Below are 16,876 nucleotides of genomic sequence, written 5' to 3' on the forward strand. Positions count from 1 at the left end.
TTATTATTATTATTATAAAACAACATGCACAACATGTTATAGTTGTATATCCTTTAACCAGGTAATGTCATAAATGCCGTTTTATCCTTCTGTTATCCGCTCATATCTGTGTTATGCTGGATTGTTCTGCATGAGGTTAGTTGTTGTTCAGGCGTCTTATCGCTCTGTTTGGCCTGTTTGGCCCTTAAAGTGAACAAGTTCACAATTATAAAAGTAGAACTTTTACTTTCCAGCGATGGAGCCAACTTTCAATTTCACAAACCGGGCTCTGTTCTAGGTTTATAGTTCTGAGTCGGTTTGTAGAGGTTGAAGAAAATCCCTTCAACAAAATCCATAATTAAAAAATATTATCAGTCTTTAGAATGAAGTGCTTGAAAAGTTAACCCAGGACGCTGGTGAAAGCGGGGACCTTATTCGACGGCCATACTGCGGAGCTTTGGGCCCTCCGCTGCAGGGGTCCTCCCCCTCCACCTTTTCCTCTCCTCCCCACCTTGGCCTACCTCTGAGCAGCGGCTTGGGTCACGTGTTTCTTTTTTTTTTCTCCCCCGTACAAATGTTCCAATAGGAGAGCGCGGAGGCGCACACACATATCAAAAATTATCAGCGGCAGCAGCTATCTGCAGATACACCGAGAGGAAGAGACGCGCTGCAGCGATCAGCGGATCCAAACAAGAACAACAACAACAACAAAAAAAAAACCGCGAACAATCACCCAACAGGAGCAACTTCGGTTCCATCTTCTCCAACTTTTCTTTCTTTCTTTTTCTTTTTTTTTTAACGCACAAACGCATAGAGCTGCGGAGAGGCTCCGTGTCTGTGTGGTGTGGTCAAGGCTTGCCCAGCTGAGCTCCTCTCTTAAGGCTGGGTCTCTGCTGAGGGGGGACCGGACCCGCTTTATCACCGGACCGACCTTATCTGGTGAGATAAAACTCCGAGAGGCCTAGGAACGGAGAGAAGCAGGAACCATTATCAACTTTTTTTTTTTTAATGCGATTTGAGTTTCTATTTATAGAAGAAAAAAATATATATCTGCAAAGGGGAGAGATAAATGTGGACCGATCTGCGATTCGGTTTCCGCTCGGGTCGGGATGTAATGAGGCCGGAGGATCTGGGCTCTATCTGCGCCTCTACAGATAGCAGCGACACTTAATGTCGTTTTGATCCGTTTCACGTCAAGCAAGGGCGATGAGAGTAAAATATGACTGATGCATATCGATGATTGTTGATCATTAATATTTTAATGCATCTGTGTGTTTTTTTTGTCTTTATTGAGAGCACCGAATAATAAAAAAAAAATAAAAAATCGAAGGCATGTGAGAAATAATATCAGTATTTGGCCTGTTATTTATAGGCTATGTAATATCAAAATTTAACTTATTAATACATTATATTTTCAGTTGTAAAGTTATGGAAAGAGTACAAAGAATATTTCTATATTTGAAATTTTAAACAAAACAAGAGAAATGTATACTTGCTTATGGACAATTTTCCATTTTTCCATTTTTAAGAAAAATTGCATGCACTATAAAAAGGAATTTTGAACACCCGTGAATGTTAGCCATTAAAATGTGATGTTCAATAATTATATTCATACAGCTTTAACATCTATCATTATATTTAATCCTTAACATTTCGGTCAGAATTGAACAGACCGAAATGTAATTTATTTTTATGGAGCGTTCAGCAGGACTCTGTCATTGGACCGGTGGTAGAGACATTTTCTGTTTTGTGGTGTTTATTCAAGTTTAATATCTTTAACTGAACCCGAGGCAGCAGAAGCAGCACATCTTGGAAGGGGAAAAGTTTTTATGTCACTTTCTTCAATATTTTACGACTTAATCACAAACCAATGTATTATTTTCAGTTTCTTTTTTAGCATGTTGGAAAACCATGTTACGGTCTTAATCGTTAGAATTTAATTTAATTGAGTAAGTGTAGCATTTTCAATTCGATTGTAATTCGATTGATTTATGTGCCTTTTAAAAGCCTTCTTAAATTTTCCCCACATTACAGTACTGGTGACCAGTTTTGCGATAAAGTCAAACAGTTTTTCTTTTTTTCTTTCTTTTTTTTCTCTTTTTTTAGCATTGAATCAAAAAAAATCTTTCTTGAGCTTTTGGTGTCTCTGATGATCTGTTTTAGTAGAAGCCCTGTTTTAAATATGAATATGGTCGGTATTGGGTGCTTGTTAAGAATTAAAAATGTTTTTTCTGGATGCTTTCTTTTGCCAGAGTGGGTTGGGAGAATCTGTGCAAGTTTGTTGAAGACAAAGTTTGTTCAAAAGGAAAGGAACGTTCTCCGGTTAGGGGACGGTCGGATCTTCATCTGTCTTCCTTCAATTCGTCTGAAGGCTAAAAGTTTCAGAATGTACCAAAGCCTGGCCCTGTCCTCCAACCAGTCCCCTTACCCCCATGACACCGGGAACTACATCCACCCCTCGGCCAGCTCTCCGGTGTACGTCCCCACCACCAGGGTCCCAGCCATGCTGCCCACCCTGCCCTACCTGCAGACCTGCGAGTCGACCCACCAGTCCCACGGCCTGGCCGGGCACCACGGCTGGGCCCAGAGCGCCGCGGACGGCTCCTCCTTCGCCCCCAGCAGCCCTCACCCTCCGCACGGCTTCTCCTACTCGCACAGCCCGCCGGTCAGCACCAACCCCGGGCGGGACGGCGGCTACCAGAGCCAATACGGAGGGGCGCTGGTGCGCTCCGTGGGGGGGTCCTACTCCAGCCCGTACGCTTACATGAGCCCGGAGATGGCCACGTCCTCCTGGACGCCGGGGCCCTTCGAGAGCGGGGTGATCAGTCTGCAGGGTCGGCAGGGAGCTCTGGGGGGACGGAGGTCCAGTCTGGGTGAGTGTCGAACCGAATCTGAGTCAAATTATGTTCTGGAAGTTTAAAGGAGTTACATCGAGTCTAGTTTGTAAAGATTTTAATTTCATTCTATTTAACTCTGGGGGCGGGGGGTTATTGTTTTAGTTCGAATTTACCTTTGAACCTTGAATACAACTTTTTTTTTTTCCTCCATCTAAATGCTATACGAAGCTTCTGTTAACTACACGAGCGACTGTCTCTTTAAGAATGCTCTTATCAGGCCTCGCCGGGACCGGGTTATTTATTACAGGAGGTGATGGAGAGCCCTGCGGCTGTATAACGCTTGTGTAATGCGCTCCGAGATTCAATCAGAGTCCCAGAAACAGTCCCAATCAGAGCGCCTTCACTGAACAATGCCTCGTCAGGTCGAGTCAATCCACATTCTCCAAAGCAGATGCTCTCCTAGCGCAATCAATTAAAGTGTTAATTTAATCCCAGAACCTCAGGAGGTTGGTTCAATACACACCAGTAAACACTGAGCTGCTGAGAGTTTGGTGCAGTTCTCACCTTGGTCCGCCTCATGCCTCTCCACCTTGCAGGTATCGGAGCGAGCGAAGGGTGGGGGTTTGGGGGGAGGGGTCCTCTTGAGTTCAATCTCATTTTCCTCTCTGGTTAATTAAAGAGCAGCTATAGGGCATGTTTATTCTGGGAACATTATCACCTCTCAGAATGAGATGGATATAATCCAAAAGATTAAAGTGGCAGAATGTTAAGATGCTGCAAATTGATTTCAAAATTTCAAACGCTTTGCAAAGTGGACTGGTTTGAGTTTCTCTTTCTGTGGTGATTCCTTTATATTGTAGGTTGATTATCTGTTTTTTATTATTATTATTATTATTATTATTATTATTATTATTTATTTATTTAGTGTTATTTATTTAACACTGTAATTTCATGAAGCACAGACATATGCAGCTTAAAAATAAAACATGTTTCATTTTCAAGGAAGATAACCTGATACATTCCTTACAGTTTTCATACTGGTAGCTTAAACTATTAGAATCTCTCCAATCCAAAAAAGAGCTGGCAACTTTTTTATTTTTTTTATTTATTTATTTTTTGACAGAATTTATTTGATGCCGTTTGAGTTTGACTTATTGTTAAGATCGCTCTGCTCATGTGGTTTGTCCTCTGTGTTACAAAGAAACAACAGGAACACAAAAGGCTTTAGTCAGGATAAAGCAGTAAAACTGTCATTTTTAAATGTGTTCACAGTTACGATGTGCCGCTTTGGCTAAATCTGCAGATCAGCGTTACCTTCAGCAGGCCTGAAGCATCACTTAAGGCCCTGTGCTGTGTTTTTGTTTGTTTGGAATGTTGGAATGAATATCATTTGAGGGTTCATACTCTTATTCCTCTTGTTAAAAATGCATTTTAATTTCAATCTACACGTTTTTTATTGAGAGAAAAGCAGATATTTTAGTTAATAAAATGAAATGCTTGTTTCCTTGTAGTTTTACAGTCATAAAATAATTATGTGCCTGAAAATAGGCGTTCAGGGAAAAAAAAAATACTGACAAAAAATTGGTACATATGTTGTTTAAGTTATAAGAACTTTGGAAAAATTTAAGAGACCACTGCCCTGAACCCCACTGAGAACCACTTGGTTTTCCCACCACATATTGATTTCTGAACTCTCCCTGAGTTAAAACATTAGTTTTGTTGTTTCTAAATGAATATGAACTTGTTTTCTTTGCATTATTTGAGGTCTGAAAGCACTGCATCTTTTTTTTATGTTAATAGTTTCTCATTCTCTGGAAATAGATACTACATTTTTGCCTGGGATATCTTAGACATGTTGTTATAGAATAAAAGAACAATGTTCATTTAACTCAAACATATGCCTATAAAAAAGTAAAATCAGTGAAAATGATCACTTTAAGGGGTTTCTTAATTTTTTTCCAGAGCTGTATACATATATTTTATGTTTCTGATCCAGCTTTTTTTTAAGAAAAAAAAGGTTTCTGTGGCCTCCGTTCTCAGTGTTCTTACAGGGAAGAGACAGAGACGATCCATGGCTGAGAATCGAACCGGGTCGGCTGCACTGAGCAGCACCAGTCACCGTCACACAGCCCTGTTATTTAAGGCCCAATACATTACGAAACAGTCAGTCGTCATTATGTTTTCCATGCTAATTGAAATGCGTTGATACTCAATCCTCAGCGCATGCGCATGATGCCTCCCTCTCAACAACTTAACTGTGAACCAACTCCATCAGTTAAAGGGACGAGTAGAGATTCGGCCCAGCCCGGACTTAAAGCCAGCTCTATCTACGGCTCGGAGAAGGAATTTGGCCGGCTAGAGGCCGGAGCCCGTCCTCTGTCAGAGCCGTGATGGATGATGGGGGAATCCTGGATCCTCCTGATAACCTTCCCCCCATCGCTCCCTCCAACCCCCCCACACACACACACCTTCACCCCCATTCTTCTGTCTCTCCCGACTCACTGGTTGAGCAGTTTGATCTCCGCATCACGCGGAGCGGAGGAGAAAGAACGTGGGGTTACATTCCTCCGCGGGTTATTTATCACGTACTGGCCTGGAACCGGTGACCCTGTACCGTCCACGATCTTATTTGTTTTCAATGTCGAACTTAGATGGGAATATTGTGATTTTATAACTGATCCAATGAGCATCAGGGAGCACTTTTGTTATCTGACGGATGTCTCCTTTCTTCCGTCAGAGCTGATGGACGACATGCCTACAGAGGGCAGAGAATGCGTGAACTGCGGCTCCGTGTCCACGCCGCTGTGGCGCAGAGACGGCACCGGTCACTACCTGTGCAACGCCTGCGGACTCTACCACAAGATGAACGGCATCAACAGGCCGCTAATTAAGCCCCAGAAACGGCTGGTAAGACTGACAGAAGGAACCGGTCCTAAAGGGGTCATTAAAAAAATGTACACTGGGAAGAATATCAAAAATTGAATATTATTATTATTATTATTATTATTATTATTATTATTATTATTATTATTATTATGTTGTTGTTGTTGTTGTTGTTTCTGAACATGAATAACACCTCAGAAGGGGTGCATATAAAAACAAAATACCATTTAAGGACACAATCAAAATGATAAAATCATAATAACTTATAAATTATAATTTGTCCTGTTTGCAGTAAATCTTCCAAATATGTTTTCTATTTGTGCATTAACTAATTGAAAAGAACAAGAATCAACTAATCGATGAGAAATCATTTATGAACATCTTAATCAAAAAGCAGCTTCTTACCAGTTGACGTTTTCAGAATGTGTACGATGAAATAGCTGAAATCTATGAAAGATGATTTACAGGCACTGGAAGAAAACATTCCTTACTTTAATCTCAGAAATTGATTTTCTTTTTTTTTTCCACCCAGTTTTTTTTTCCTCCTTTTTTTTAAAAGCAAAAATCCTTTTTTCCCCCCTAATTATTTTCCGTATAGGCTTCAGCCATTTTTACCAGCTGTATTTTCACAACACCTCCCATAATTTACTCCTCATGTCATTTTAATATGAACTTGGTGATTGCTAAATGTTGATTAAGCGGTTATAAAATGCTAATGAAGTAAAACTTGGAATGTTCATGGTTTTGTAAATGATGTCCAGTCTGTTTTTGTGGGTGCAAGCCAAGGCCCCACAGCTCTAATTTTATTCCCAGGAACTCTCCTCCTTTTCACAGCAGATGTGGTTGCAGATGCCACTGTGGGCGTTTCTCTCCCTGTTTTTATTTGTCCTCCGCTGACCTTGTCCTTGATGTGTGCTGTTTTTAGACAAAGTTCTTTGCAGCCCCACAGCTTTTTGAACTGAGTGCTAGAATAAAAAGAGAAAGTTATTTATATTTTTGGGACAAATTATTGTTAGAGAGGAGAATCTGAAGCATACGGTCCTGTGTTTGAGCCTTTTTGTGTGTGTGTGTGTGTGTGTGCTGCAGCAGACCACGTCCCGCCGGGCCGGCCTGTGTTGCACCAACTGCCACACCAGCACCACCACGTTATGGCGACGCAACGCTGAAGGAGAGCCCGTCTGTAACGCCTGCGGACTCTACATGAAGCTGCACGGGGTAGGTCACACCAACACCAACACTCCTTTAATGAACTCGCTTCGTCGGGGAAAGACAGAGTCTCCCAGAGGGCATGGAGGTCGCTGTGATGTGTGGGAGAAGGGCTTGTGTGAGTTGAGATAACACACTCTGTGGCTCCTGTTGTGTTGGCGTTTTGGAGAGAAGCCCAGCTCATGTGTTGCTGTACTCCCTCCAGGTGCCCAGACCTCTGGCCATGAAGAAAGAAAGCATTCAGACAAGAAAGCGTAAACCCAAGATACCGAAGACTAAAGCGTCCACAGGTTGGTTCCCCACGCACAGGAATCAGATTGGTCAAATCATAAGCAGTCTTGAGGACAGAAAAGAAAATAGCATTAGACACAACATAATGAGAGTGAATGATTTTCCTGTTTTGTTTTTAGGCTCCATCACCTCTGACACTAGCTCCCCGTCCTCCCTATCAGTCTCCGAACACGCCTCCACCATTAAAAGTGAACCCAGCATGGCCCCGTCGCCCTACGCAGGGCAGACCATCACATCTGGCTCTCAGGTAACCCTTCCTCCCGTCACATTCTTCTGACACTCCATACAGGATGGAGAATAGAAGCAATACTAAATCATTTGACTGAGAGAATTGGTATGATGAAAAAAAAATAAAAAACTGATAACGTTTAGCAACGAGACATTTATCACTCTTTACAGAATTTGGCTGAGGAATATTCACTGACCTCCCCAGTATTTGTCGGGGTTAAGGACCGTAGCTAAAATCCCCAACTGCTTTTACCCCTTTTAAAAATGCTTATAACTGCAACTCTTAATAGTTTACACACCAAATATACCTTGCTATGCGTCAGTGCACACAGTAGAAACCACTACAGCAGAAGATAACATCTACAGTCTTTGTCATCTACGCTCCTGAGGTTTCAGCCAATCAGCGGCAAGAAAAATGAACGGCACTCTTAGATTGGCTGCTTTGAAATTGCCAGCTAATGGTGCATAAGCTAGCATTGCACCTGGGCATTATGACTTCCAAGGATACATTTTGTTTTAAATGTGTCAGATATGCTCTCACAAAAAAATAGTAAAACCAGCGAATAAATTAACTTAACAATTTGCACATTGAATAATTCTGAGTTCCATTCCAAAAATATATTCTTAAATACTAAACCCTAAAAAGGTGGTGGTCCTCTATTTTAATAATAATAAAAAAAAATAAAAAACTAATACAGCAGAGTCTCTATTGGTTTCATGAATATGGGTCAATTTGTGGTGAGGATGGATGCGGTTGGAGCCAGGTTGTGATGAAAAAAATTATTTTTAATGATGACCAAAAAGATGTGCAGGAGTCCAGGCAGCGCAGGTGAGCAAATGAGGCAAGGAACTCAGACACTGGTAGCACTGGAACAGCACAACACAGGAAGAAATGAGATAACCACGACAAGGATCCAACAGGGAACAAGAGACACACAGGGCTGGGTTTAAATACACAGGGACTGATCAGGGAACACAAGGGACAGCTGGGGGCAATCATTTTTGAATTCAAATATTATACATTAACATAAAAGTTTTAGTCAGATACAAAGAAAAGGACATAAATAGGATATTTTAGCTGTGTGCAAGCTGTAGCGTAACGTCTCTCCTAAGACATTTTTGTTAAATATCGAGTAAGAGTTGCTTTTTTTTAGCTAATGAAGCTTTTGTCTCCTTTCTTTCTGCAGACCTCCTCTCAGCTAGACAGTACGGCATCCGGACATGTGGACATTAAATACGAGGATTATCCTTTTACCCCCACGTCGATGGCTCCACAGAATTCCTGGTGCGCTCTGTCTCAAGCATGAGCGTCCCCAGATAACAGGACTAGCTTACCGGCTAACTCTAACATCACTGAAAGGACAATCCTCCTCATCCTGACGCAACTTCCACTGACTTTGAAGCTGTGGGGAAACTGTTCTAATATGGATCAAAACGGGCTGAATGCAAAAAAAAAAAAAAAAAAACTACCTACGACCAAGTAATCTTGGATTTTTATTGGAAACACTGGCTGTAAATGACAAACCAGGAGTGGATTGTAGTAGGACTTTCAAAATACAATCTGCAGCAAAACTTATAAACAACTTAAGAAGACCTAAGAACTTGGACTGATGTCCGTCCAGCAAGCTATATCTCCTCAATACATCCAACATCAACTACCTATTTCCTAATAAAAACAATGTTTTTGAAGAAACATTACACTAAACAGAGGACATCAATGCAAAAACATTCAAGAGGAATGTTAAAATATAAGGATACAATAACCTGATTTTAGAGCTGTTAAATAATTTTGTTGTAATTTCTTTTCTCTGTTAGTTGTTGCTTTGTCGCCATCCTCTCTGCTTTTAAAAACAATTCCAGTGGGTTATTTTTCAGAGGAATCTAAAAAAAAAAAAAAAAAACGGACTGAAAATAACTCTTTATGGCTGTTGAGCATGTCTCATTACCAGCGTGTAGATGATTAACGTTTACAGGCACATTATTTATGTTGAGATAAGGACAGTTAAAAGTCATTGTGGACACTAAAACCAGCCGGTTGTAAACCACTGCTCACCGTTCTGCTCACAGAACGCCTGTTTGCGCCTGAGCTACGAGGCTCACATTGTCTTAGACTTGCTTCAGCAGAACGGCGGAAAAAAAGTCTTGTAAATGTCAAATGAAAACGTCCAACTACCAAATGTTTTCCATTTTACTGATTCAACAGTGATGAAAGTGCAATGAATCAATTTTTCTTTTAAAAATAAGTTTTTAAGGCAAATAAAAAAAAACAGTGTGAAATGATTGTAATCATAATGTAATTATCCGTGTTTGGTTGATAAGAGAATGTGTGTGGATTTTTTGAAGAGCTTTCTGTTTCTGTTGCTATTTTATTTTTTGATGACATTTGAAATCTTGTTCAGGTTAATAAACATATTATATAATTTTATATAATTAATATACTGAAGACACTTTCTCTTTTCATTCCATACATACACAGGTTTAAATAAGTAAACCTTTCTTTTTATGGCACCTTCAAGATATAAAAGTCACAACAAAATGATACAACAACCAAACGGCAAATAGTACATAGAAACCCGAGACATTCGTGAAAAGATTATTTCAATAGCATCTGAAATAAATCAAAATTCAGTGCATTTGCATCTCCAGTGGAGTCCTGTGTGGAAACCTGAAGTTTTTGTGTCAGAGTCCTGGCTGTGGCGTTCTGCATAACTTACCATTTTAAAGAATCCTCCCATGCAAACAACTGTCTGTTATGTCGATTTTAAAATTGGCATTGTTGTTTTTTTTATATACAGCCAAGAATATATAATAAACTAATATGTATTTAACCTAAACCTAGACAATGAAAGTTAAGGGTATTTGGCCCATTTGATCAATCCCAGCAACCTTTCAGTTATATTTAGGTATCAACTGGTGACTACATGTCAACGTTGTTTCACTTTTCAATGAAGGCCACTGAGCTCATCATCTGGACCTTTTCATTTTCCCCTATTTTTATTTGGAAAAAACAGTCTTTGTTTTCTCAGCTGAAGATGCAAAGTCACATTCTACCCCCCTCCATTTTTCACTTTATCAATCCTCACTTTGAGCTACTTAAAGGGGCAGTATTTTGTAAAATATACTTTTCTGAGTACTACTCTACTTTTCTTTTATGCCATGTTTTAATGTTATTCCCTCAACAAACCCATGCCTGGAGTGTTGCCCTCATTCATTCATGCATGTTTGGCTGCCACAGGAGATTAAAAGATTTCTCATTCTGCTGTGAAGAACAGCTGAAGGGACCAAAGTGCATCTCCTCCTCTTTTCTATGTGCAGCTCCCCCTCAGCGCTGTAGTTTCCAAGAGACCTTGCTTTCACCTCACAGAGCAGACCTCCTTTTTGACTCTCCCACTCTGCTCCTTCAGACTAGCCAGCAGCAATTAGCTAACACCTGATATGACTGCGTGTCTGCTGAGCTCATTATAGGAGCCATTTCTCAGTGCAATTCTGGCAAAAAGCGCTGTTAAGGGGTTGATAAAGGAGAGATGTTGTGATGACTTCCTGACGGTGGAGTTTCAAAACGAGTAGCAGTTTTTAAAGCGACGCAGGCCCAATTTCAAGCCGATAAATTAGGAAGTAAAATTACTTTTATGTCATATTTGATATATGTAGCATTTTTAAAACAATTGAAGTTAACACAGCTACTTGTTTGTGCTATAAAATGGCACTATGCGCCTGGAAATATTACATATTACAGTCCCTTCCATAACTAAATTAATATTTCTACCTCATAGCCATAATGTCCCATTATCAGCACAATATGGTTTCCCAAAACATAGTATCTTCAAAACAAAACATTGGATCCATCACCACTCTTTCTCTATGAAAACCACTTTGATATGATCCCATTATATTTCTTGTTTAAAAGTATATTAGCCTTGTCTTTTTTACCACCCTGCCACAGAATGTAACATAATTAGTTAATTGTGCTATAAAATGGTACTATATGCCTGGAAAATTCATAATAAACTGTGTGACAACATGAAGCAAACAAAAGTAAATCTCAAAAAGCAAAACATCATGCCCTCCTGTACAGAAATTCCATCCATCCATTTTCTTTACACCCTTGTCCCTTAGTGGGGCCTATCTCTAGCTAACGTTCCGGGTAAGAGGTACACCCTGGACAGGTCGCCAGTCTGTCACAGGGCAACACAGAGACAAACAACAATGCACACACACAAGGGCAATTTGGAGAGGCCAATTAACCTGACAGTCATGTTTTTGGACTGTGGGAGGAAACCGGAGTACCCAGAGAAAACCCACACATGCACAGGGAGAACATGCAAACTCCATGCAGAAAGACCCCGGGCCGGGAATCAAACCCAGAACCTTCTAGCTGCAAGGCAACAGCTCTACCAACTGCACCACTGTGCAGCCCTGTACAGAAATTTAAAAAAAAAACTGATGAGAAACAAAGTCTGAGGCTCTGAGGCTTCAGTGGATCAAAGTGCCAAATTATCCACTCTGGGAGAAAAGATGAAATGTTTGTGAACGTCTTCTAGAGCAGCGGGCCTATCAAAATTACTAGACGTCACCAAACAACGGAGAACGCATGAGGTGCTGCAGGTCTCACCTTCCTCTGTTGAGGTCAGAGTTCATAGTTAAACAATAAATAAGAGATTGTGCAAATAATGGCATCCAAGGAAGAGTTCCAAGCTTGGAAACCACTGCATTTTTTACTTTTATACTTTCATATTTTTGTCTGATGTCATCATTGGACGATCTGAAACATTTGATTGTGAGACGATATCAAAAACTGGAAAATCTTTAAGATGGAAAACAATTTAGTTTAGTTTTGTTTTTTGCAACCTACCTAACCTAAAATTCATGCAGTGCATCATCAATGCTGCAGAGGAGGTTTTGTATCTTTAATTACCATTGATGAACACACACATATTTGCCTGTACTGATTTAAGCTGTGGCGTTCAATGTCATGCGTACAGATTTGTAAACTCTCATGTGTCTGTGTGTACAAGCAGGGCGTGTTCTCCAGCAGTGCCGACCAAAGGTTGACTTCCAACTCTCCTTTATGGCGGCCGGGTCCAAACTCACCACACAACTGAGGGAAATACAGGCCTGTCAGCAACACGGCCGCCACTTTACTGCCTCCATGGCGACATCGAGGCACCGCTGCACCAACAACACTGCCCAGGTTTATGACTGTTGGGAAAGATGTTGCAGTCTTTATCTTTTGCCAGCTAAGGCCCGCTGTACTGTGATGTTGACTGTCAAATGGCTGAAAACTCCTGGGTGAAAATCAGAAAGTGGCTGTCCACAGAGGAAGGCGGTCTGCAGAAAGGTGCGCCGCTCTCTCCATGAGCGTCTCATGAAGGCAAAATGAAGGAAGCAGGGATGAAGGGAGAATCCCAACGATGGGGTCGTGACATGCACTGGTCAGGACAGGTGGTCTGTGGTGTGTATGAAATATGTGTGCACATGCAAACGTCTTGTAACCACATCATTGCACGTCAACTCTTCAGACGAAGTATGGGAGAGGTGCTGAATGTTAGTAATAATTAGAAATTATCTTGTTTTCTCCTTATTAAACTGGTTATAACAAGTTTTATATGGAGAAATTGTTACAGCCACATACTCCTGCTGTATTTACTTGCTATCTATACAGTTCACTCCATACAAGCTAGAGTTGGAACATACGCTTTCATGTTTCACATGTCGCTTTCATTCAAATATAGCTTATCAAAAGGTTGGACATACATCAGCTGTGCAATACAAAACACAGTATCCTTAACACATTTTTCTTCAATACAATATATATGGAATTGTTCAAAGTACAAGGCGTAAAAAGTAATGCATGCAGTTCAGTGCAAGAGAGACTGATGATGGCGATTCATTCTCAAGCAAACTCATCTTAGTAAAGAAAATGATGAAACAAATGCATCTGCAAAATGCATATGAGAAGGCACAACAACTGCAATAGTAACAACATAAATTACATCTAGTATTAGCACGGAATATGCTTTTAACATGAAAAAGCCTTTTACAGTTTTTCAAAGAAAAACATCGGATTCAGAAAGGTTGATAAATCTGACAAATATTTATGTGAACATTCAAGGTAAGGCAAAACGTGCTCCAGAAAATTACAAATCACCTGCTCGATTTTTTCTCCAACACTTGTGCTAAGCTAAATATGCTAACACCAAGCAATGTGGCGAACGTGACGTCTGTCATACATGTTGGTCTCAACTCAAAATAATAGTATGAACCATCTCAGAAATAAATTACTTATCAAGCTTGGTGAACAAGTCAGACATGTGGAGAGCAAATTGTTCTGACATGACTTGGCTTCTGTCGCGTCGGTGGGAACCTGTGGTTCTGGGTGGAGTCACTGAATTAACTCCTTTAGTGTTATAGCCAGTGTGAGAGTTAAGAAGTCAAGAGTTATTGATTCCATTTTAAGATTTGATATGGGGACACTTTGTTTTAACACTCGCTTTTAACTCCTAGTAGAGTCATTGTTACACAGGGTTACAAAACAGAATGCGACTCTATGGAGTAAAATTAACTCTGTTTTTGCACAAAGAAGTCCTAAATGGGGAGCGGGTTTTAATGTTTTTATCTTTTTTAATCTTTTTTTTTCAAAATCTCTTTCTCTTTCTCACTGTTTATTCACATGATGTTTTTATTTTAATTATGTAAAGCACTTTGAAATGCCTTGCTGCTGAAATGTGCTATACAAGTAAAATTTAACTGATTGATTGATTGAAAGTTTACTTACACCGAAACATTTAACACTTTTAAATTTGCTGAAGTTTATATTTGGTGGGTTTATGTTTTTACAAAAACTCCTCCCCCAGGGTACCAACATCGTACTTTACTAAGGTTTTTTTTTTTTTTTTTTAAAGACGTAGTCTTTAAAAAAGACTTTAAAAAAGAAGTCTTTTTTCAAAGACTTCAAAAAAGTTTTTTTTTTTTTTTTTAAAAGGGTCATTTTTTTAAAGACAAAGTCTTTAAAAAAGCCCCGGCAATAATGCTTTTTTTGTTTTCGTGTCGCGTGGCAATACTTGTGGTGAACAAACCCTCGCTGTCAGGCTATGCTAAAACCTATATCTTAAAAGATAGAGGGATAGATGAAGAGAGAGGTAAAAGACAGAAAGGATAACCTAAACTAGCCTCTCAAACTGGTTCGTTCTTATAAACGTCAGCCTGCAACACAAATAAAAAAGTTTAGTGACCAAACGATCACAGAGGGCCTACATTCAAAGACTCTGGTTCAGTCGGTCATTGACGTCAATTTGTGACGTGTGAGCTGAGCCAATCAGGTGCAGTATTTGAATGTAGGCCCTTTTACTTTTTCATCTTGTTGTGTAAAGCTTGTCAAAGTGAAACATCTCAAATGAAATAAGCCTACAGCTAATCCTGCAGGCTCAAATTAACTATGTCAGATTTGATTTAAACACTTTTAAAGTATATGGGTCCACACCAGAAAGTGTTAATTTAACTCTTTTTGGAGAGTTGGTACCTTAGCTCTAATTAAGTGTTAAATACCAAATCTGTCTGGATTTAGTCATTTAACACTGAGTAACCCTAACTCGGTGTAGATCTTAAATATCAATTCTCCCATAGTATTTTTTTTAACTTCATAAGAGCTTTTTGTAATTAATACTAAACAGGTGTACATTTTATTATTTATATATACTTTTGTCATAGTACCGCCAAGAATTTAAAACTACTTTCAGCCCTGGTTGGAAATGACAGTCTAAGTAGACCTGAGAGAAAAAGGCATGCTGAAGGTGTTACATTTTTATGGAGCTACACACTCCTTTGTGTTTATCACATAAAACCCAAAAGGCATACCTTTCCGTTTGTAGCGATATGTTAATGAGGAGTTTGTTTTTGCAGTGTGTTAATAAAAAGATTAATTGAACTTTTCCTTCCATTCAAATATTTCTTTCAGTCACACATAATGCAGCCATACATTTGTCACCTCTGAAGGGGGTTTTCCTGCCGCACACATGTACTTTAATTTACTATTGTTAGGTTAAGTAAGCTAATATATTCATTTGAAGTGACAGTCAGTGCTGACAGAGAAGCCTTGGATTTGATTTAGACCTGCGGCATCAAGGCTGAGGTCAGACCAATGTCAAGGCCGTGATGGCTTCGTCTCTGTAGCAATTTTTAAAGTTGCTGTGTCAACACCCCTCAAGCCCCCCTATAGCTTGACTCATCTGTCAATTGCCAGGTTTCCCTTTCACTCTTCTCTGTGTTTCTGAGAACTCTATGTTGCCCCTTTTCTTAATGTTTTCAACTGTGTGGATGACATTGAAATGTTAGCTTGTGCAGCACTGCAAGTCAGTTCCTGGACAGACATGGGGCTAAAGGCCACATCAGTCCAGCGATATTATCAGCCGGCCGTATTGAGGAATGGACTTTTTATACTTTGTTCGCTGCTGCTGCAGGCTTTTCCTTTCAATTACAGGCTCTACCAAAAACAGGGCATTTCCTAACAGGCTGTGGTTATTTAAAGTTGCTATGTGTATGGTCTCACACACACACACACACACACACACACACACACACACACACACACACACACACACACACACACACACACACACATATATATATAATTCAACAAAATTTCAGCCTTTAAATCAGAACTTCCTCCCGCTGTCTTCTCTGTGATTGGCCTAGAGGTTCTATTTTTCCCTTAGAGCGACAGGAACAAAACTGGACTCTTGTATCCTGTATCTTTCAAAAAGAAAGACCGATGCCTCCCTTGGGTGGCATGTTGTTGTAAATAACAAGAGGGAAATAATAGTCTGAGCTTCTGTTGATTTTGTAAGAAAGAAATGAACAATACGTCATTTTTATGGTAGCTTTGATGTAAAGGTACAAGGAAAAAGCAATTACTTCAACCAACTGTAACTGAGTGAAATAAGTAATTTATACACTGTATCTGTGCCTGGGTCTCTCCTCTCACAAATTTTAGACAGATTTCAACCTGTCAGCCAATAACAGCACATCCCTGATATCCACTCATGATGTGAAGTTCCAGTGTCTTCCATGTCATTTTCTCCATCAACATACATAAGACCAAACATCTGATGAGGAATGTTTGGTCGGATTGATCTAGCTCAATCCACAGAAGTCTGGATCGAGCTACAAGATCATGAGAACTTGGTAAGTGAAGATGACCACTCTTGGTGCAATCATTCAGAAATGGAAGAAATGATCATCAAACCCTCTTATTCTTCATGGTCTCTATCCAAGACCATCCCCAATAGGATTACAGCGAGAAGCTAGTTCCGATCAAAACATACGTCATAATGGATTCAAATCTTACAGCCCTGTACCACAGAATTTAAATATACAGAGATGCCTTAAGTTTACCAGTAAAAAAAAAAGAAGTTTACCTAAAACCATGCACTCTGACATTAATTTGAACAAGAGTC

At 39.9% G+C, this 16,876-nt stretch overlaps 1 protein-coding gene across 2 annotated transcripts; it reads left to right on the forward strand.

Moving 5' to 3' along the window:
* The first annotated feature begins 578 nt into the window (after nucleotides 1-578).
* Nucleotides 579-9,093, forward strand: gata5 (GATA binding protein 5). 2 transcript variants are annotated; one of them, XM_016680520.1, is made up of 7 exons: nucleotides 579-918; nucleotides 2,232-2,852; nucleotides 5,554-5,723; nucleotides 6,789-6,914; nucleotides 7,111-7,195; nucleotides 7,316-7,443; nucleotides 8,612-9,093. In XM_016680520.1, exons 2-7 carry the CDS (start codon nucleotides 2,366-2,368, stop codon nucleotides 8,729-8,731), a joined length of 1,116 nt encoding a protein of 371 aa, XP_016536006.1. In that variant the 5' UTR covers nucleotides 579-918; nucleotides 2,232-2,365; the 3' UTR covers nucleotides 8,732-9,093. The 2 variants fall into 2 exon arrangements, with proteins under 2 accessions (XP_016536006.1, XP_007569789.1); XM_007569727.2 differs by having other exon boundaries at nucleotides 580-918; nucleotides 6,786-6,914.
* The last annotated feature ends 7,783 nt before the right edge of the window (nucleotides 9,094-16,876 follow it).

Source organism: Poecilia formosa, unplaced genomic scaffold (assembly GCF_000485575.1).
Source record: "Poecilia formosa unplaced genomic scaffold, Poecilia_formosa-5.1.2 Scaffold245, whole genome shotgun sequence".
NCBI classification, from domain to species: Eukaryota; Metazoa; Chordata; class Actinopteri; order Cyprinodontiformes; family Poeciliidae; genus Poecilia; species Poecilia formosa.

Coding starts and splice junctions, on each gene's coding strand:
- gata5 (XM_007569727.2), top strand. CDS start 2,366: ATGTACCAAAGCCTGGCCCTGTCCTCCAACCAGTCCCCTTACCCCCAT. Junction 2,853..5,553: donor GGGACGGAGGTCCAGTCTGG/GTGAGTGTCGAA, acceptor TTCTTCCGTCAG/AGCTGATGGACGACATGCCT. Junction 5,724..6,785: donor TTAAGCCCCAGAAACGGCTG/GTAAGACTGACA, acceptor TGTGTGCTGCAG/CAGACCACGTCCCGCCGGGC.